The following is a 20,266-nucleotide window of genomic DNA, read 5'->3' as shown; positions in this document are numbered from 1 at the left end:
AACACAATGCATTCCATTTGTGCATGCCTGAGTACTTCAGTAAAGTAATTCTGTCGCAGACACAGTGACTGGGTTTATGTAGGAGAAAATGTTAAACTTCTCCTTAGCTTTCACATAATTTTCAACAACTGGGTGGTTAAAATATTATTGTTGGTGTCTGAATGAAAGCATGTGCATTCTTTGAATGCCTCTAATGACTGATAGGATTAGTAATCTGGTATTCTGAGAATGGACTCTCTCCTCAATGAATAGATAATACCAATGGCCTGTTCTGGTGTAGAATTAGGACTCTGAAGAAGCTATTTTTATAGCTTTGGTAATATAAAAGGACAGTTAGAAGACCAGTACTATTAAACTGCAGTAGAATTGTGTGGAGGGTGTGTGTGCGTGTGTTGGGGATGCAGGTGGACGTCTGTTGGAATTGTACAAACTATAACGTGTTCATACAAATGCCTTTCATTTAAGTCTATGCATAATTACCTGCTTCTAATTTGTGTCCGATTACATTTAAAGTTCAAAAAGACTAGTTATAAATTCAGTACATAACCCTGCATATTTAATTAGCAGCAATTAGTTGAGCAAAAGGTTTGGGCTGATTAGGCGTCTTCAGGGAAAAAGGAATTAATTAAGAGATATTTTCAGTAACAATTGAGTTACATGCTAGAGACACGTCAGTGCCATACTCTGGTCTGTACGGTGTTTTCTTCCTTTTATGTTTGTTTAATAAAGTAGTTTATTAGAGTACTTCTTCAAAACCATTTTAACACCTGGAAATAGAAGACACTCCATAAATAAATAAACTTACTGATTAGAATTGGTTTTCTTCCTCAAACTTAAGTTAAATATAATTGCCTTGAAAGTCAATAGAGGCTGCCACTCTGCCAGTCAGCAGGCCCTCACTGAACTTCCACAGTGAGTCCACAGGGAAAGAGACAGACTCCGCTTCACAGTTCTGTGTAATACACTTAATAGCTTCAGAGCAAAATTAGCTGATTTGTCTAGATAATTGCCCTGTTCACATATAGAGAACAATTTAAAGTTGTTAAAAAATCACTGATATTGTAGCTGAAGTCAGCGAATCATCCCCGGCCTCTTATAGACCTTTCCTACGAGCTTATGACGTCGCTCGTCACCACATGTGCCTCTCAGCGTCTGGTGAATGCACCTGACCTGAGGCCAGGCAGGGGCACTCTGGCACTCAGCAGCCTTCAGTGTTTCTCCATGCCAACATGTTGTTGCTTTCCCATCTGCAAAGGTGATGATTTCTGCCTTAATCTGCATGTATGTGGGATCCACATATCACATCACGAGCTGGGTTCCTGTTTAACCTTGTTATTGGCGACGTGCTCCAAGCCGTGTTCATCAGAGTCTGATGCCCTGGATAATAAAGGATGTTTCTGAATCTCGCATGGCCAATAGAGAGCAAGGTTGTAATAGATGCTGTAAAGGAAACACAGGGTGATGACACAAACAGTCATGCCCCACAGCGAGGCCAAGGAAGGCGTCGCCATCACACTCTCAGCAGAAAGCATTTGGGTGAGGCCTGAAGGGATGGATGGGTGGAGAAGCAGTACAGAGAGCGGGGGAAGACTCTTCCAGGAGAGGATGTGTCAGATACTGGGGCTCTGGGATGAGTGTGCTCTCAGGATGGAGGACGAAGAGGATGCCCGATTGGCTGGAGGGCAGGGAGCAAGTTGTACCTCCTCCCGTGCAGATAAAGTTGATTCATTCCTCCACTTGAGCCTTGATTATTTGAAGCTTCATTGGCAAGATAAGATTATCCTATACAAAACAAGAGAAAAATGGATATAGAAGAATGAATGTGAAATATGGGGGTCAGCTAGTGAAGCAGACCTAGGGAGGTCTGAGGGGCAGGGATGAAGACACTTGTCACGGCTGCCGCAGTCTCCTGTGTCGGGCTGGGCAGTCAGCCACAGTTTTAGAAGGTGAGGGTGGTGCACAGGTAGGTTGAGAAAAGGATCCTGGAGTTCTGACAGGGGCCGAAAATGCAGTCAGGAAAGGCCTGGAATCACTGACTCATAAATACAGACAGGCTGGAAATTGGTCTCTGAACAGCCTGGCAGAGGCAGCAGGACCCGGGTTCAGCTCAGAGCTTCAGGGCCCGATGAAAGGCTGGCCCTCCGCCCTGTTGCAGACTGAGGCACTGCGTTGGGGCCTGGACACAGAGCCAGGAAGGCTTAATAAAAACCAGGCTGGATCTGGTCTCCAAAAAGTGGCCAGGGATCTTTGGAAAAATGTGTTAAAGGAAGGAAATGAAGACTGTAGAGGAAGTGTTTACTGTTAATGATGTGGAGAGAGAAATGCTTGGTAATCCTCTGGTTTGCAGCCCACACTAAGTAGCTGTGGTCTGTGAAATGCCACACTCATGGCAAACCTAGGGCAAGAATTTGAGAAAGCAGTTAAGTGGCAGGTGAGCTTTGTTTTGGGTAAGTGGAATAGAATAGTTCATTTGGGAAAAATGAATTCTGTGCTGTGACGAGGATGATGAATTCTGGATGCTTGTTTATGAAACAGGAAGAAGGGTGGTGGGCTCGTGGATGGATTAAACCTGAGAGCCTGCAGCACCATCCTGATTGACTTATCCAAAATGGTTATAGAGAGCTACTCATTTCTTTGAAGATTCAGTCGATGATAGAAAATTATAGGATATTCTGGAGTTGCAGTTGCAGCTAAAGATATGTATAGTATAGCCTGAAAAGGTCCAAAGAAAAGGAGGTAAAACATTCTACTTTTGAGCAGCGTCTCAGCATCAGTGCTGCTGACACTTGGAACCAGATGCGCTGTGCACTGTAGGGTGCTTAACAACCTCCCTGGTCTCCATCCACGAGATGCCAGGAGCTGCCTCATTGGACAAATAGTGACAACCAGAAATGTCTGCAGGCATTACCAGAATCTCCTAGGGAGCAGAGTCCCTACTAGTGTAAAACCACTGACCTGGAGGGTGAATTGACCTGAAAAAGATCAGAAGGGAATGTGGTTGCAGTCTTCAAAACCCATGAAGTGGGCGGGTTACACACATTTATTCATCAGCAGACAATTGTCTCTTGAAGCTTGAAGTAAATTTCTTACTGAATTGAAATCTTCCGTAAGGAATATAAATCTTAAGAATTTTTAAGTCATAACCGTTGAAAATAGATGTGGTCCAGAAGTGTTTTGAGGGACTCCTGGAAGATGACTAACTCAGCTGCTTTCTGGAAGGATAAGTTTTCATGACATATTCCTGTGCAGCCAAGAGAGAGAGGGAGGTTTGGCTTTAAGAGCAGAGTGATGTTTCTTCTGTTTTTTTTTTTTTTGTTTTTCATAATTTATAGACAAAATTCTGTAAAGTAAATGTGGTTTTAGACAGATAAAAATATACCTGGTTTCAGGTAGGTAAAAATAAAACAAGTTGAAGGTTCCATTCAAATGTTGACAGCCCCTGAGTTTCTGCTTAATTTCGGAATCTTAATTTTTTTTTTTTTTTTTTTTGGGACAGAGTTTCGCTCTTGTTACCCAGGCTGGAGTGCAATGGCGCAATCTCGGCTCACCGCAACCTCCGCCTCCTGGGTTCAGGCAATTCTTCTGCCTCAGCCTCCTGAGTAGCTGGGATTACAGGCACGTGCCACCATGCCCAGCTGATTTTTTGTATTTTTAGTGGAGACGGGGTTTCACCATGTTGACCAGGATGGTCTCGATCTCTTGACCTCGTGATCCACCCGCCTCGGCCTCCCAAAGTGCTGGGATTACAGTCGGAATCTAATTTTTGAGGATACCTTTGTTTCTGTTTCTCTAGTTAAATACTTCTCTTTCTCCTTGCATTTTTCTCTAACATGTATTTTTTTTCCTCTCCTTACAGGAAATATTGGAAATTCTTTCATGATTGATCCTGTCTTGGGCTCTATAAAAACTGCCAAAGAATTAGATCGAAATAACCAAGTGGAATATGATTTAATGGTGAAGGCTACAGACAAAGGCAGTCCACCAATGAGTGAAATAACTTCTGTGCATATCTTTGTCACAGTTGCTGACAACGCCTCTCCTAAGTTTACATCAAAGGAATATTCTGTTGAAATGAGTGAAACTGTCAGCATTGGGAGTTTTGTTGGGATGGTGACAGCCCATTGTCAGTCTTCAGTGGTGTATGAAATAAAAGATGGAAATATAGGTGAAGCTTTTGATATTAATCCACATTCGGGAAGTATCATCACTCGGAAAGCCCTGGATTTCGAAACTTTGCCCATTTACACATTGATAATACAAGGAACTAACATGGCTGGTCTGTCCACTAATACAACGGTTGTGGTTCACCTGCAGGATGAGAATGACAACTCGCCAGTTTTTGTGCAGGCGGAATACACAGGACTGATTAGCGAGTCAGCCTCAGTTAACAGCGTGGTCCTGACAGACAGGAACGTCCCACTGGTGATTGGAGCAGCTGATGCTGATAAAGACTCTAATGCTTTGCTTGTTTATCACATTGTTGAACCATCTATGCACAGCTATTTTGCTATCGATTCTAGCACTGGTGCGATTCACACAGTAGTAAGTCTGGACTATGAAGAAACAAGCATTTTTCAGTTTACCGTACAAGTGCATGACATGGGAACCCCACGTTTATTTGCTGAGTATGCCGCTAATGTCACAATACATGTCATTGACATCAATGACTGCCCTCCTGTGTTCACCAGGCCGTTATATGAAGCATCTCTTTTGTTGCCGACGTACAGAGGAGTGAAAGTCATCACAGTAAATGCTACAGATGCCGATTCAAGTGCCTTCTCACAGTTGATCTACTCCATTACCGAGGGCAACATCGGGGAGAAGTTTTCTGTGGACTGCAGAACTGGTGCCCTAACTGTACAAAACACAACTCAGTTAAGGAGCCGCTATGAGCTCACCATTCGAGCTTCCGACGGCAGATTTGCTGGCCTTACCTCTGTGAAAATTAACGTGAAAGAAAGCAAAGAAAGTCACCTAAAGTTTACCCAAGATGTCTACTCTGCGGTCGTGAAGGAGAATTCCACGGAGGCCAAAACATTAGCTGTCATTACTGCTGTTGGGAATCCAATCAATGAGCCTTTGTTTTATCAGATCCTCAACCCCGATCGCAGATTTAAAATCAGCCGCACTTCGGGAGTCCTGTCAACCACTGGCATACCCTTCGATCGTGAGCAGCAGGAGGTGTTTGACGTGGTCGTAGAAGTGACAGAAGAACACAAGCCTTCCGCCGCGGCCCACGTTGTCGTGAAGGTCGTTGTAGAGGACCAGAATGATAACGCACCGGTGTTTGTCAACCTTCCCTACTACGCCGTGGTAAAAGTGGACGCCGAGGTGGGCCACGTCATTCGCTATGTCACCGCTGTAGACAGGGACAGTGGCAAAAACGGGGAAGTGCACTACTACCTTAAGGAGCATCATGAACACTTTCAGATTGGACCCTTGGGTGAAATTTCGCTGAAAAAGCAATTTGAACGTGACACTTTAAATAAAGAATATCTTGTCACAGTGGTTGCAAAAGACGGAGGGAACCCGGGCTTTTCAGCGGAAGTTATTGTTCCGATCACTGTCGTGAATAGAGCCATGCCTGTGTTTGAAAAACCTTTCTACAGTGCAGAGATTCCAGAGAACATTCAGGTGCACAGCCCGGTGGTCCACGTGCAGGCGAACAGCCCGGAAGGCTTGAAAGTGTTCTACAGCATCGCAGACGGAGACCCTTTCAGCCAGTTCACTGTTAACTTCAACACGGGTGTTGTCAGCGTCGTAGCTCCTCTGGACTTTGAGGCCCACCCAGCATACAAACTGAGCATACGCGCAACTGACTCCCTGACGGGTGCTCATGCTGAAGTATTTGTGGACATCGTAGTGGAGGACATCAATGATAACCCCCCTGCGTTTGCTCAGCAGTCTTATGCGGCAACCCTGTCCGAGGCATCTGTCATTGGAACATCTGTCGTTCAAGTTAGAGCAACAGATGCTGATTCAGAACCAAATAGAGGAATCTCGTACCAGATGTTTGGGAATCTTAGCAAGAGTCATGATCATTTTCATATAGACAGCAGCACTGGCCTTATTTCACTGATCAGAACCCTGGATTATGAGCAGTCCCGGCAGCACACCATTTTTGTGAGGGCTGTCGATGGTGGTATGCCCCCGCTGAGCAGTGATGTGATTGTCACGGTGGATGTTACCGACCTCAATGATAATCTGCCACTCTTTGAGCAACAGATTTACGAAGCTAGAATCAGCGAGCATGCCCCTCACGGGCATTTTGTGACCTGTGTAAAAGCCTATGATGCAGACAGCTCAGACATAGACAAGCTGCAGTATTCCATTCTGTCTGGCAATGATCATAAACATTTTGTCATTGACAGTGCAACAGGGATTATCACACTCTCAAACCTGCGCCGGCATACCTTGAAGCCATTTTACAGTCTTAACATGTCAGTTTCTGATGGCGTTTTTAGAAGTTCCGCCCAAGTTCATGTGACCGTAATTGGCGGCAATTTGCACAGCCCTGCCTTTCTTCAGAATGAATACGAAGTGGAACTAGCTGAAAATGCTCCCCTACATACCCTGGTGGTGGAGGTTAAAACTGTGGATGGGGATTCTGGTATTTATGGTCACGTCACTTACCATATTGTAAATGACTTTGCCAAAGACAGATTTTACATCAATGAGAGAGGACAGATATTTACTTCGGAAAAGCTGGATCGGGAAACCCCAGCGGAGAAAGTGATCTCAGTCCGTTTAATGGCCAAGGACACCGGAGGAAAAGTTGCATTCTGCACCGTTAATGTCATCCTTACAGATGACAATGATAACGCACCACAATTCCGAGCGACCCGATATGAAGTCAATATCGGATCCGGGGCTGCGAAAGGGACTTCAGTCATTAAAGTTCTTGCAAGTGACGCCGATGAGGGGTCCAATGCCGATGTCACCTATGCCATTGAAGCAGACTCTGAAAGTGTAAAAGAGAATTTGGAAATTAACAAACTCTCAGGTGTAATCACTACAACGGAGAGCCTCATCGGCTTGGAAAATGAGTTCTTCACTTTCTTTGTGAGAGCTATGGATAATGGGTCTCCATCAAGAGAGTCTGTTGTTCCCGTCTATGTTAAAATCCTTCCACCAGAAATGCAGCTTCCAAAATTTTCAGAACCATTCTATACCTATACAGTGTCAGAGGACATGCCTATTGGAACAGAAATAGATCTCATCCAAGCAGAACATAGTGGGACTGTTCTCTACAGCCTAGTCAAAGGGAATACTCCAGAAAGCAACCGGGATGAGTGCTTTGTGATTGACAGACAGAGTGGGAGACTGAAGCTGGAGAAGAGGCTTGACCATGAGACAGCTAAGTGGCATCAATTCTCCGTACTGGCCAGGTGCACTCAGGACGACTATGAGATGGTGTCTTCTGTAGATGTCAGTATCCAAGTGAAAGATGCAAATGACAACAGCCCGGTCTTTGAATCCAGTCCGTATGAGGCGTTTATTGTTGAAAACCTGCCAGTGGGGAGTCGAGTAATTCAGATCAGGGCATCTGATGTCGACTCAGGAACCAATGGACAAGTTATGTATCGCCTGGATCAGTCACAAAGTACGGAAGTCATCGAATCCTTTGCCGTTAACATGGAAACAGGCTGGATTACAACCCTAAAGGAACTTGACCATGAAAAGAGAGACAATTACCAGATTAAAGTGGTTGCATCAGATCATGGTGAAAAGATCCAGCTATCCTCCACGGCCACTGTGGATGTTACCGTCACCGACGTCAACGATAGCCCACCACGATTCACAGCTGAGATCTATAAAGGGACTGTGAGTGAGGATGACCCCCCCGGCGGTGTGGTTGCCATCCTGAGTACCACGGATGACGATTCTGAAGAGATGAACAGACAAGTTACTTATTTCATAACAGGTAAAAAAAAAAAATTCAAACCAAATGGGTTAATTTAAAATTAAATTATTTTTGGAAGTCTAAATTATAAGACGTATCACATGGGAATTGGAGGGGGTGTAAGGGATGATTTTAGTTGAAAATATCCAAAATAATAAGTAGAAGTCACATCTGTTGTGCTTCATTTCAAGCTTGTTACCTGAGCAAAGTTCTCAATTGTATCATTAGACTGTTTTTTATTTTTGTGATTCATTCTTTTGAATCTTAGTGTATAATAAGTATAATTAAAAATATCTATAGTTTTAATGCAGGCTGAATTATTATTTAGTAGTATTAATGATATGTTTATACATGTTAATGCTGCTTTTTTTGGTAAATTGGAAAGCTAATATATGCCAAATTAACTATTTTAATATTCAGTTATTCAAAACAATAACATTATACATATTTCGTGAGTTTATTTTTTGTGTTACTTATTTTTCTCCTTCAACAAATTTGAGCGTCATCTTCGTCCATTGATTTAATAGGAGGGGATGCTTTGGGACAGTTTGCTGTTGAAAACATACAGAATGAATGGAAGGTATATGTGAAGAAGCCTCTAGACAGGGAAAAAAGGGACAATTACCTTCTGACTATCACAGCAACTGATGGCACCTTCTCATCAAAAGCTATAGTTGAAGTGAAAGTTCTCGATGCAAATGACAACAGTCCGGTTTGTGAAAAGGTAAGCAGCTCTTCCCTTGAATTTACCTGTTAGAATTTAAATTTCTTCTTTCAGTAGGACCATCATTTGGCGCTGTGGTGTAATTCACATGTGTTTTATAATTGCTTACTGACTGAGCAGAGGTGTTAAATGGGGTAAGACTTGGAAAAGCCTCAGAACTATTTGGGGGAATGCCAAAGAGATCAAAAACCTCATTCTGAAAAGCTAAGTTATGGACAGGACTACAGTTGTGTCTAACACTGAAAATGCTCTGTAAACTTTTCATGGGGGGAGTCTCTTAATATGGGAATACGACTATTTTAGGGGAAAGAACTGACCAGAAACAAAGCGCTGATTTGCCGTGAGACACTGCTGTGGGGGCACCTGCTCTTCTGTACGCTAGAGAAGCTGCAAGGTGGACAGCATGCTTCCTGCACCTGCAGGGCTCACCATTATAATGAGAACCAAGTGTAGACATAGGCAGGGCTGCCCCCTCCAAGGTGAGGGCAATGTGGCTCAAGCAGGGGTGGTCCCTGGGGCCAGAGGGTGAGAAGGGCCGTCCAGAGAAAGGGCGGCTCAGCTTCGGGGGGTGGTGACTGGGTCGTCCGGAGTGGGTGGGGAGGGGCCGTGGAGAGTGAGGACGGATTGTGGGAGTAGACACCGAGTTTACCAGAATTGGGGAATCCGCGCTCAGAGTCATGGAAAAGGGTGAACTGGATGATAGCGGGCAGTGGCGGTTGTCCCAGGGGATTTCAGCTGTATCCTAGAGGAAATAGGGACTTTGGAGCCTTTTATATTGGTAAGGTAGAGATGACCTGAGCCAGGAGTTCCTTAAGAAGCTTAGTTTGGAAGTATATTGTCCATTACTTAGACAGGGAAGAGGGTGTGCAAGGCAGCCCTGGAAAGGCAGAGGCGGTGGAAGCAGTAAAAGGACCAAAGCCACCTTGAAGAAGACCACCTGGGGTGACAGCCGGCAGGCGTGCCATGGAGCCCGACTCTCTGTAGGACTAGGCGGGGCGAGCAAGGCCGTGGCGCAAAGGAGTCTGAACAGGGACAGGCTTGAGAGGAGTTCCATGTTGAGTTCCATTTCCGATTTGCTAAAGAAATGGGACATTGAGTTGACTGGTTTTTTAGACACTAAGAGATGGCGAGGTGTTGGATGCGTATCAGGGAAAGGTGTGGAAACTGGGCGGTGTCTCTGGATAGCTGAAAGTTGGATTCATTTGAGAGGTTACTAACAAAAAGGGAAAAGAAGGAGAGAGATGTTCTAAGGGCGAAGGGGCTGAGCTGGAAGGAAGAGGAGGACACCAGTGCAGTGCCGCCCAGGGCCGGGGAGAAGAGGACTCTGGGGACGCAGGGTGGCTGCTGGAGCTGGGACGTTTGGGAAGCAGACCATTTGGGTCCCGCGATGGTGTGCCAGTGGCGGCCTTGGTAAGCATGATGTGAATGGACGCCTGATGGCAGGTCAGAGAGTGCAGGGATGAAGAAATAGACCTGGCCAGGGAAGAAGGCTGAGAGAGGCGGAGGGAGGAGGAGCGGGCTGGGCCACGGGAAGGCTGGGTAGAGGATGCGATTGTGAAGAGGGCGGAGGACTTGGAACTCCACAGATTCTGTAAGTCTGAGACGCTTGCGTCTGTGGAAGGTGATAGGACTCTTCTCAGGGAGAGATTTTTAAGATTGAAGAACACTTCAATTCAATCACGAGGGGAAGTGGAACTCCTGAGGGTTGAGGAGTTAATTCCAGTTCTCCTTTGTACTTTATATTTTGAGGACGGGTGAGAGATTCTCTCTTCCTTATAGCAACTAAGTGTCTTTGGGGATTTTTTTTTTAGCACTTTCCTGTTTGGATGTGATACCGTATCATCCTCGGGAATAAGACTGGGACACTAGATCTTTTAAATTCATCATATTAGGAAATACCCCTTTTCAGGGGTCCTTTTTCATGGAGTCCTTTTCCATGAGTACTTCACCTGTAGTTGAGTTCAGGTTAAGAACATCAACAGAACCGTAATCTTTTTATCTCAGGTTTCAATTTATGGCATGGATTTCTAAGTAATTGGAATGGAAACAAATGTTCACTGTTTTTGAGCATGAGGGCAGATGTGAGGAGAGAAGAGGGCACCAGGATCAGGCAGGGCAGTCGAAAGGCCGGAGCCTTCACGCTCCCTTCCGTGGCCTTCGGGAATCTGGGTTTTTTCCCGTAACATGAAACTTGCTTCTCTCCCAACTGCAATTGTTTATGTTAGGAACACTTGGAAAAAGTAAATTCCCGTATTTAGAAAAAAGTAGATAGGATATAACAGGTGTTTATTCTCTGCAATTTTTAGGTAAATATGGAGCGCTGCTTACATTTTCAATTACTACTTAGGTTTTCTCCTAGGGATTTGAGCATGAAATCAGCTTAATGACATGGAATAGCATTTTATAGGTTAAACGTCAGGTCAGACGCTTTGAGGGATGGAAAGTTGGTGACTGCTCCACAGAGCCTCCTTGTTTCACATGTGTTTTATGTTTTATGAGAAAAATTGTTTTAAAAGCTCTTTTTATCTTTAGTCATTTCCCATGTTTTCTGTGGCCAAAGATGATTTCTTTTCCGTTATTCCCTTGCCATTTGTGCTGCCTGTTCATGTTTTTATGTAACGATTTTGTTTAAACACTTTGCAGACTTTATATTCAGACACTATTCCTGAAGACGCCCTTCCTGGAAAATTGATCATGCAGGTTTCTGCTACAGACGCAGACATCCGTTCTAACGCTGAAATTACTTACACGTTGTTGGGTTCAGGTGCAGAAAAATTCAAACTAAATCCAGACACAGGTAATGATGGAGTTTGGGACAAACTAAATTGTGTATTCCGACAATATCATATGTGGCAGATTTTAGAGCACACACAAAATTCAAAATTACATTTTGCCCTTTTCAAATTTGTTTTAATGCCCTGAAGCTGACATATCTTAGAAATCTTAACAGCAATTTAGTGCATGAAATTTGAGGTGAGATTTTTAAAAAAACAGCAAAAATATCACCTAATTGAACAAGGATTTAACATTTAGAAGGCGTTTATACCACTTATTGAAAAACAAAACCTCCGAAGTTAAAATATAACTCAACTTTTCTGTTTTATCCATTTTATTTAAATAGCCTATTTTCTTGAATTTGTGACCATAAATTTGTAAGTTAGCATAATTTGTAATTTTCATAAACAAAATGATTTGTGGTATCTTATTTGTTTTAAAATAGTTGTTTTCTCTTGTATTTTGGCAAAATTGGGATCAAGTAGGTTTTCTGTTAAGCCTTTTTATTTTCCTCCTAACGAAGTAATTGTGAACGTGTGAATCTAATTTTTGAGTCGATTTAAGCATTTTTAAAATTTGGTAGATGAGGTAGCTGTTTTGCCTGTGCGATCTGATACACACGGCGAGAGGCCCCGGCCTCAGACCTGCAGGACCTAAAGAGCCAGCACCTGGCAGGGCTGGAGGCCCGGAGCTCACCACCCCTTGCAGGTGTTGAATCTGTCATTGATGATACTGGTGTCAAGAGGAAGGCGTGCACTCTCGTCAGCAGTGTTCCGGGCCTAGTCAGACTAAGCAATTGAAAGAGAAAAGGGGAAGACAGAAGATGTGCAACTGCAGATCACGGCTTAAATTACCAGTGAGTCCATTTGTTTTTGTTTGTAGGTGAACTGAAGACGTCAGCCCCCCTTGATCGTGAGGAGCAAGCTGTTTACCATCTCCTCGTCAGGGCCACAGATGGAGGAGGGAGATTCTGTCAAGCCAGTATTGTGCTCACGCTAGAAGATGTGAACGATAACGCTCCCGAATTCTCCGCCGATCCTTATACCATCACCGTGTTTGAAAACACAGAGCCCGGAACACTGCTGACGAGAGTGCAGGCCACAGACGCGGATGCAGGTAGCTTCCGGGGGATGCTCTTGCCACGCGCTGTTCACCAAGACCCCAGGAGCGTCCGTTTCCAAACACATCCCAGTTTAGCCTGTGCCACGTTAGCACTTTCATCCGATTAGGATACAGGACTGTAGCATCCTCGGGAATAAGGCAGGGGCACTAGATCCTTTAAATTCATCATACTATGAAATGCTCTTTTCATAGCCTATCCTTGTTGTGGAAGGAAGTCTTTAGAATAATTCAGTAATTTTTGATGAATACTTGAATTTCCAAAGTTGTGTGTGCCCAGTGAACCTACTGCTGGCTGTGAGGTTATCTGTACTGTGACTAAAATTCTGGTTAGTGACTTTATTAACTGATCTTCATATCCCATTGAATTAATTAGTGATGTGTTATTTTGTAAATAAACCGTTTGTGACAGAGAGAGGTTTTAGCACCATTGGAATGTAATGGAAGCAAATGCTTTATTATTATAGGTTTACAAATCTTTCCAAATTTTTTTGGAGAAAATTGGAGTATAGAATATTTATAGCATTTTGATAGCAGAGAGTAACTTCTTCAGTCATACCACAGGTTGAGTATTCCTTATTTAATATATTTGGAACTAGAAGTGTTTTGGATCTTTTGATTTTTTCAGATTTTGGAATATTTGCATTACATACTTATCAATTGCATTTTTTTTTAAATGCACTCAAAAAGCTAATAGATTTTGGAGCATTTCAGATTTTCAGTTTAGGAATACTCATCCTGTGATACTGAGAAATTTCAGAAGAATAGCAAAAATGTTGCTTTTCAGATCTTTATCACTGAAGCAAAAGGACAAATTGATTTGATTTTAAAGGTTTAGGTACTGTACTATTGGCTCCCATATAAAATAGTCTAAGAAGCCAGATTCCCATGACATTATATTTACATTTGTTTTAACCAAGGAAGTTGTTCATCCAAAAAGTTTTTTTGAAGATCATAGTCAAATAAATTTGCAAATAATGTATATTAGCATTTTCCCTTCTAAAATAATTTCTACGTGTTTGCCTTTTTTAAAAATGTGTTCAAATTTTTTAAATTTAAAACCCTTTGACATGATATTATGTCTTGATAGGATTAAATCGGAAGATTTCCTACTCACTCATTGACTCTGCTGATGGGCAGTTCTCCATTAATGAACTATCTGGAATTATTCAGTTAGAAAAACCTTTGGACAGAGAACTCCAGGCAGTATATACCCTCTCTTTGAAAGCTGTGGATCAAGGCTTGCCAAGGAGGCTGACCGCCACTGGTACTGTGGTTGTATCAGTTCTTGACATAAATGACAACCCCCCTGTGTTTGAGTACCGTGAATATGGTGCCACAGTGTCTGAGGACATTCTTGTTGGAACTGAAGTTCTTCAAGTGTATGCAGCAAGTCGGGATATTGAAGCAAATGCAGAAATCACCTACTCAATAATAAGTGGAAATGAACATGGGAAATTCAGCATAGATTCCAAAACAGGTAACCTACCGTGTGTCTGAGAGGAGACCCTTCATTCCACCAAAAGCACTGGATTTGCCTGTCACATGGCCTTATGCTAGTGACACTGTGTTGTCAGGAGATGTTCTGAGAAGATAAACCAAGTTTTCTTTTAGTAGTTTACAGTGGGATTGAATGTTGTTTGGAAGACTTCAGATTATGGTTCTACTTTATACATTTTGGGCATGTTCATTAAAATACAAGCAAATTAACTTAAAACAGAGAATTAAAGCGTCACATTCTAATAGTTTAGTTGAGATGTAAGGCATCGCAAGTTAGTAAGTGTAAGAATGGGGGATAGTAGAGGTCCCTGTGTAATCAGACTCACGGAAGGTCGCTTCCCAAGTGAAATGGTAATTCCAGCCTCTTTGATTTTAGTTTCTGTAGTGGGCATCTGATAATGCATTAAGTTGACTTCTTTGTCCTGCTGGTTATCTGTAAGTTGGAGTATTTGAGTCACACTTAGGGAAAGACTGCCAACAAGCTCAAGAGGTGTGGCAACTACTGACTCCTGCTGCGTGAATGCTTCAGAGTCTCGCTGATCTGTGGTCTAAAATAGTCAAGCCTTACAACATGGTAAAAAGTTGCTCCATTCAAACGGTCTATATAATATATATTATAAAATTACTTTTAGGACTCTGTAGGACTGTAATGATGTGAAAGAGAAGATGTTAAAGGAATCGTTAAAAAGAGATCTTTAAAAATGATAGGATATAAATAAGGGTTATCTAGAAATTAAATAAAAGGATATAAATCTCTATTTTCAAAATATAAGAAAGAAAATGAAACTAAAAGACACCATTGGGGTTTTATGTTTTTATTTTGTTTATTAAACTAGAATGAAGTCTAGTGAGCTATGATATGGAAGGGATGATACAGCAATCATTTTTATAATAAACAGGTGTAGGTAGTGTTGACTGTGAAGGCAATTTAAATATGAAGAATATCATCAAAATTAAGATAAATTAGATCCAGGGATGGGCAAATTCAGAGTTTTTAATTGCTGAATTAAGAAAGTAGGAAACATACATAAATGGTAAGTAAACTTTAGAAGTGAAAACTAAACGTCCTCAAACGTGTTCATCTGTTTCAGTCATGGTAGGAAAATGTGGTGGCATTACAAATGCTGAAAGTAATTTTGATTTTCTCTACAGGGGCCGTATTTATCATTGAGAATCTGGATTATGAAAGCTCTCATGAATACTACCTAACAGTCGAAGCCACTGACGGAGGCACACCTTCATTGAGTGATGTTGCCACTGTGAGCATTAATGTGACAGACATCAACGATAATAGCCCTGTGTTCAGCCAAGACACCTACACAACAGTGATCAGTGAAGACGCCGTTCTGGAGCAGTCTGTCATTACGGTGTGTATTTTTTTCCCCTTACAATGAAAACTATATATCTTCTGGATCTTTGCAAAAGATTGTAGTAAAATCAGTCTAGTTTTTGTAGTGGACTTTGTAAATTTTTTGGAGATTTGAAAGTGTCTTTTGTTAGGCCGACCAATTGCCGACTTTCCTGTGAGTAATTGTGTTAAAACAGCTAAGCTATTAATACGAGAAATTTTGTTTAGCAGGCTTGTTGCCCTTCCTTAGCTGTCTCCTAAACAGGAGTGTGCTATGTTCTAGGTTATGGCTGATGATGCTGATGGACCTTTAAACAGCCACATCCACTACTCAATTATAGATGGCAACCAAGGAAGCTCATTCACAATTGACCCCGTCAGGGGAGAAGTCAAAGTGACCAAACTTCTTGACCGAGAAACAGTAAGTGAAAAAGTTTGATTTGCATTGTTTACAGATCGTCAATAAATAGAAACGCTTTGTGTTCATATCTGCTGGGCGGGCTGTGAAGTAGGACTGACCTTCTCAAGAAACGACAGGCAAGATGTAAACACTTGTAAGGCAATTACACTACGAAGATCTCAGTGTAAGAAGTGTGTTCCATGCTAGTATGAAGTTTGGATAATAAAGCTCTGTATTCAGGCAGAAATTATGATTTGTTCTGAGACACTTCATAAAGCTAGAAGCTGGGTTTTAAGTAATATTTGGAAAATTGTAGATGTTGACAGAAGCGAATTTCCTCTGAGGAGTTGCATGAACACAGGCATGCAGATAGAAGCCAAGAAATATATTTAAGGGACTTTAATTACTCCAGTTGTCTTGGAGTAATCATACCAAGAAAGAAGAGTGAGGTAAAATAGAAAGGTATTTTACACACAGCTCATGGGCCGCATAGAAAACCAGGACCAGAGGCTTGGACCTGGTGCCACAGGCACTGGGATGTGAGCGTTTGTGAACTGAGGAAGGGTAGTCGCTCTTCTGTATCTGCAGGTTCTGTATCCTTGAAGTCAACCCACCATGGATTGAAAAGTATTACAAGAGAAAAAGGCAAGGTATGGTGACCCGCTCTGATAATCTCAGCTATATGGGAGGCTTAGGTGGGAGAACTTACTGAGCCCAGGAGTTTAAGACCAGCCTGGGCAACACAGTGAGACCCTGCCTCTAGAAAAACAAAGTAAAATGATAAAAAATAACAATACAACAATAAATGCAAAAAAAAACCCCACAATATAAAAACCATTTATGTTGCATTTATATTAGGTACTATAAGTAATCTAGAAATGATTTAAAGTGTATGGGAGGGTGTGTGTAGGTTATATGCAAATGCTACACCATTTTATATTAGGGACTTGAACGTCCATGGATTTCAGTGTCTATGGATACCAGATGAAGAAACTATTTGCAAAGGAAAAATTAGAATCCACAAAGCTTAGATATGGCCCCATATAGAAAGCAGTGGTGTCAGAAGCAACCTGATTTTTTGGTCTTACTTTGACTGGGTAGTACTGTTAAAGAGAGGCTATGAGGTATAAACATGTAAGGGATGGGAGAGGCTAATGAATGTGGCTTTCGATATGCTGGCTCTTAAAGGGAAATAGCATATTCAGGTAGAATTACTCAGCCAGTATTTGGAGATTTTAGTCAGATTTAGAAACTGGAAAGCTGTAAATGTAGATATGGTACTTGCCCTTGGAGATGTTGATAGAAGTGACATGAGGGATTGAGATAAATATGAACAAATGAGGAGAGGCAGCAAGGCTGAACATCTATGCACCCACCCACCCATTTATCCAGTCATCCATCCATCTACCCATCCATCCATCCATCCACCCACCCATCCACCCATCCACCCACCCATCCATCCAGTCATCCATCCATCCATCCAGTCGTCCATCCATCCATTCATCGATCCACCCACCCATCCACCCATCCACCCATCCATTCATCCATCCATCCATCCATCCATCCACCCATCCATCCAGTCATCCATCCATCTACCCATCCACTCATCCATCCACCCATCCATTCATCCATCCACCCATCCATCCATCCATCCAGTCATCCATCCATCTACCCATCCATTCATCCATCCACCCATCCATTCATCCATCAACCCATCCATTCATCCATCCACCCATCCATCCATCCATCCATCCACCCATCCATCCATCCATCCATCCATCCAGTCATCCACCTATCTACCCATCTATCCATCCAGTCATCCATCCATCTACCCATCCATCTATCCACCCATTCATCCATCCACCCATCCATCTATCCAGTCATCCATCCATCCATCCATTCGTCCATCCGGTCATCCATCCGTCCATCCGGTCATCCATCCATCCAGTTACCCATCCATCTATCTAGTCATTCATCCAGTTATCTCTCCACCCATCCGTCTCCCCACCCATTCACCTATCCATCTATCTACCTACCCATCTATAGTTATCCATCCATCCGTCCATCCATCCATCCATCCATCCATGCATGCATCCATCCACCGGCCTATCTACCCACCCATCTATCTAGTTTATTCACTCACCCATCCACTCATCTGTTCACTTACCCATCCATCCACCTCAACCATCTGTCCATGTATCTGTCCATCCACCCACCACCCATCTATTCAGTTAGCCATCTGTCCATAAACCAACCCACCATCCATCTAGTTATCCATCTACCCATCTGTGTAGTTACCCATCTGCTCACTGACTCGCCCACCCACCCACCCATCTATCCACTTACTCATTCATCCACCCATCTGTACAGTTACTCATTCGTCCATTGTCCACCAGCCATCTGTCCATCCATTCATCCATCCATTCATCTATGCAGATTCACATACAGGAAGGGAAGTTGAGCAGGAACTACCTCAGAGAGGTAGGCATGTGAAGGAGAACCGAAAGAAGCCTTTGATTAGGGAATCAGGAGGACACTGGTGATGATAAAGAATGAAATGTCAGAATAATGGGTATATCTAAGATTAAAGGAATTTGGGGGAGATAGTGATGAGATATCTCATTAAAGTCTCAATTCTTTAACTTCTCTTTTGATGTGTGAATTTTGAGAAGGGACCTTCTAAGGATTTGGGAAGCATGCTTAGGATTGCAGTACTGTGAGGCAGAATAAATGTAGTATCTTTGACTAAAGAACCCAGGTCCTTTAATTTACTTCTGTCCATTGTGAGATACCAAAGGAGCTAGCCGTGGCATTTCCCAAGGTTATGTGCCAGCAGAATTCTCTTTGGTTGGAGCGTCTTGCAGGACTAACATTCTGCAGAACACTCTGGGATGGAGCCAGCTTTTTCTGGCATCTTCCACCACTCATTCTGGAAGACAGAGCTTTATAGGGAACTGCCCTGAAAAAGAAGCTATCTCACTTGACTTTATTTCTTTTGTAAGAAGTCACAACTTAGATAATTCTAAGGGATTTAGACAGCTGAGTATAATCCGAGTGTGAAATTGAGGGGGAGGGTGATCGGGAGCGTCCCACGGCTTTGGAGATGAGTCTGCGCTGAGGTGCGGGAGGCAGCTCATGTCTGTCTTCGTCCCTGAGAGCGAACTTGGGACCCTCAAGAAGGCTGCTGCCGTATGACTGAAGCAACAGCAGTTGAGATATGTCAGCTTTTTGTTCTCATCATTTGTATTACCTCTGTGTCTTAATATCTGTTAATAGAACTGCAGGTTTTTAAAGATAAAGCACTTTTACAAAACAAGTACATTTTTGGGAGGCATCAGAGGATCTAATCGTTATTGGTAATTCTTGCTGTTGGGAAGTGTGCATTACTTGCAGCGCACTCATTTGTAGGAGGTTAGGGAATCACACAGGTGCAGGGCGCAGAGGATCATGGCAGTTCCCTGGGACCTTCAACACCATCAGGAGGACACTCCCGATCAGAGCCCTGTCCATCGGCCTTGGGAAAATGAACGTGCATTCTGTCTTTTCCCTGGAAAGATTTCAGGTTACACGCTCACGGTTCAAGCTTCTGATAATGGCAGCCCACCCAGAGTCAACACGACGACTGTGAACATCGACGTTTCTGATGTCAATGACAACGCACCAGCCTTCTCCAGGGGGAACTACAGCGTCATTATCCAGGTATCTTTGCCAAGGGGGTCTTGGGGTTCTTTGAAATGAGCTTTTCCATTGGCCTCTGTTGTTTTTCTTTCTTACCCAAAGTTTTATTTTTAGAAAAATTGGAAAAGTAGAATTCAAGGAGTCTCTGTGAATAATAAAAGATGAGTGATTTAAAGATAAAACCAAGCTTTCATTACTGTTCTTTCTGTGCTTTGATTTTTGAGGTATTCTCACTGTTCTAGGATTCCTAAGAGGTTATGGCTGAGTCAGACCTGCCGCTGCCCCTGCTTTTCCTCTGCATTCTCCTCCTCCTTGACCTTCCTCTTCCCTCCTGCTCTTCTTCTAGCCCCCATCCGTCCTTCCCACCCCATCTTCTCCACTTTCACCCCCGTTCTTCTTCCTCCCCACTCTCCTCCTTCCTCCTCCTCCTCCCCACTCTCCTCCTTCCCCCTGCTCCTCTCTCCCTCCTCCTCCTCTCTCCCTCCTCCTCCTCTCTCCCTCCTCCTCCCTCCACCTTTTTTCCACCTTTCCTCCTCCCTACTCTCCTCTGTCCCCTCCTCCTCTCTCTACCTTTTCTCCACCTCTCCTTTTTCCCACTTTCCTCCACTCCTTCCCCCACTCCTCCTGTCCACTCCTCCTCCCTCCACCTCTTCTTCCCTCCTTCTCTTCCCCACTCCTCCTTCCACCCTTCCTCCCCACTCTACTCCCTCCCACTCCTCCTCCCTCTGCCCCTTCTCCCCTCCTCCTCCCTACCCCTCCTCCTTCTTCAGCCTCTTATCTATTCTTCCTCCCTCCCATTCCTCCCCCAGCCCCCTCCCC

At 43.3% G+C, this 20,266-nt stretch overlaps 1 protein-coding gene across 7 annotated transcripts in view; it reads left to right on the top strand.

Annotated features, from left to right (window-relative positions):
• FAT1 (FAT atypical cadherin 1) overlaps nt 1–20,266 on the top strand; it is a 142,324-nt gene that overhangs the window by 101,568 nt on the left and 20,490 nt on the right. For all 7 annotated transcript variants that reach the window (XM_017516784.1, XM_017516780.1, XM_037734320.1 and 4 more), the window contains 8 exons: nt 3,857–7,924; nt 8,431–8,627; nt 11,271–11,424; nt 12,285–12,518; nt 13,612–14,001; nt 15,174–15,388; nt 15,653–15,790; nt 19,325–19,468. In XM_017516784.1, the coding sequence (XP_017372273.1) occupies nt 3,857–7,924; nt 8,431–8,627; nt 11,271–11,424; nt 12,285–12,518; nt 13,612–14,001; nt 15,174–15,388; nt 15,653–15,790; nt 19,325–19,468 (5,540 nt within the window). The remainder of the gene's footprint in view (nt 1–3,856; nt 7,925–8,430; nt 8,628–11,270; nt 11,425–12,284; nt 12,519–13,611; nt 14,002–15,173; nt 15,389–15,652; nt 15,791–19,324; nt 19,469–20,266) is intronic.

Source organism: Cebus imitator, unplaced genomic scaffold (genome assembly GCF_001604975.1).
Source record: "Cebus imitator isolate Cc_AM_T3 unplaced genomic scaffold, Cebus_imitator-1.0 Scaffold603, whole genome shotgun sequence".
Classification (NCBI taxonomy): Eukaryota; Metazoa; Chordata; class Mammalia; order Primates; family Cebidae; genus Cebus; species Cebus imitator.
This window is presented reverse-complemented; position numbering and strand designations above follow the sequence as displayed.